The sequence below is a fragment of the Myotis lucifugus genome, unplaced genomic scaffold (assembly GCF_000147115.1).
Source record: "Myotis lucifugus unplaced genomic scaffold, Myoluc2.0 scaffold_582, whole genome shotgun sequence".
Taxonomy (NCBI): domain Eukaryota; kingdom Metazoa; phylum Chordata; class Mammalia; order Chiroptera; family Vespertilionidae; genus Myotis; species Myotis lucifugus.
In genome coordinates this window covers 279,868-282,211 of record NW_005871630.1, presented here as the reverse complement: position 1 = coordinate 282,211, position 2,344 = coordinate 279,868, and the positions used below count along the sequence as shown (strand labels likewise).

At 39.3% G+C, this 2,344-nt stretch overlaps 1 protein-coding gene across 1 annotated transcript in view; it reads right to left on the bottom strand.

The window, feature by feature from the left end:
- Positions 1-2,344, bottom strand: part of SMC1B (structural maintenance of chromosomes 1B) — a 52,517-nt gene that overhangs the window by 48,636 nt on the left and 1,537 nt on the right. The window contains 1 exon segment of the mRNA XM_006104535.3: positions 1,636-1,846. Coding sequence (XP_006104597.1) covers positions 1,636-1,846 — 211 coding nt within the window.

Here is a 2,344-nt window from a genome sequence, read left to right as displayed (position 1 = left end):
ATTCTTGGTTGAGATTCTCCTGTTTTCCGGGGCCGCTCCCATGGCTCTGTCCACCCGTATGGTGGGGTCCTCGTCCCTGTTTAGGGGTTCATGGGTTCCCACTTTGGTAGGGTTCGCCCGTTGGAGGGCTGAGCCCCCCCATCACTGGTAGTACCCATCCCCGATCAGTTTCAAGCTTTGGTGAGGGCTCAGACGGCCCTTGTGAGGTTGACTCTTCTCCAGCGAGGTTGGGCAAAATAAAGGGGACCAGTATGGCTTGATGAACACGGGTAGATACCGAAGCAGCAACATTGAACAGAATGTTAAACTACAGTGGGAAGCCTGGGGAGGGTTGGGGGGGGGATTAAGAGACCAACTGAAGGACTTATATGCATGCATATAAGATTAACCAATGGACACAAGACACGGGGCGGGGGGGGGTGGGGGGTAGGGATCGGGGGAATGTCAAGGGGGGGAAAAAAGGAGACATATGTAATACTATTTGTAATACTTTAAGAAATAAAAATTATTATAAAAAAAAAAAAAAAAAAGGAATACAGAGTTGGTAAGATGCAAGATGCTAAGCTCTGGAGATCTATTGCATAGCAATGTGACTACAGTTAACAATACTGTATTGCACACTTTAAATTGGCTAAGAGGGTAGGCCTTAAGTGTTCTCACCATATACACACACAAAAGAAAACAGTAACCAGGTGAGGTGATACATATGTTAATTAGGTTGATTATGTCACCTATTTCACAATGTATATTAAAACATCAAGTTGTATAGCTTAAATATATACATATTTTACAATTATACCTTAATAAAATGGGAAAAACAAATGTATGGTGGTTTATTAAATAAATAGAGTAGACTAAGGAATCCTTAGCGAGATGGGAAACTTTTGAGTAAAAACCAAAAGAAAGTGAGAAAACCAATGAAGATATTTAGGTAATAAAGTGGTGAAATGCTTAAATTAGACATTAAGGTACAAGTATATAAGTATTTCTAAAATTACCTGTGATTAAATTTGGGGAAAGTTAATAAAATAGTATTTATACATTAGAATATTAAAACCAAGTTCTAGTAGGCCAGAATGAAAACAGCAACAACAAACCCACCAAGAAACACTTTTATAGAGGCTCTGTAAACTCCTAGCGCGCATATATATATATATATATATAGACACACACACACATATATATACATATATATATAGTTTACTCAGGAAACAGGATTTCATGAATAAATCACAAAATACAAATTCAAATGTTTCACTGAAGTTGCTTTCAATGGTAGAACTTTCTATACAAACCAAAAATATGCATATAATTAGTTCACCATTAAAAAAACAAGATATACATAAATAACCCCTGGAAGGACTTTTATGACTTCTCTATCTTTAAGGTGGGCTCTCCTTTATTTTAACCTAATAAACAGGTACAAAAATGTTACTTGACAATGGAGAAGTTTGAACAAATATATCTGCTTAAAGAAGAGTCCCAGTGGAGAACCAAACAGGTTCTATTACTTACTTCTGAGAATTGTTATCCAAGAGAAAAAAAGTCGAGTTCACTAATGCTAGTTGAACAGGTAATCTGACTTAACTCTGGAAAACTCAAATAACTCATAAGCAAACATCTACAAAAATATACCTCGAATAATTCTTGTAAATGTTTTCTCTTCTCCATTCTCCTCCACATACACAATTTTTACACTTGCAAAAGAAGAAACAGGCTTTCCAATATGTGCTCCATGAATAAGTTCTTGAATATGTTTCACTCTTAAATTGGCTGTTTTCTCTCCCATGACAAAACTAAGTGCATCCATTACATTAGATTTTCCTGGGGTCAAAAAGAGGGGAAAGGAGAGGAGAGAGAGGAGTTATTCACTCTTAACGATAAAAACAAAAACACCCCACCTTGCCCAGAGGCAAAGAAACCAGGCCACCAATGGAAGTGAAAGATAGCCAATACACGTCTAAATAGCACTGTCTTGTCTACATTAACATCGCATGTGACTGGCTTCCTCCATGCAGCTATGGTGGAGTATTAAGCGGCCTAAAGTTACGAGGCTTAATATGTAGATCTAAACCCAACTCTCTCCCATTTTTAAGCATTATGCCACGGCAAATCATTTAACTCCCCCAATTTCCGTTATACCCTTTTTATAAATATTGACTGTCACATCTTTTAAAGGGCTAACTCTATCCAGGGTTTCTCCCCGGCGCTGGACGAAGGCTGCTGGAAGGTTTGTGACTGGTAGGAGCTGGTGGGCCAAGAAAAACGACATAGCAAGTCCGAGCCGGCCGCACCTGCGAGGCCTGCCGCACCGGGGGGTTTGGGGGGGGGGGGGGGTGGATTG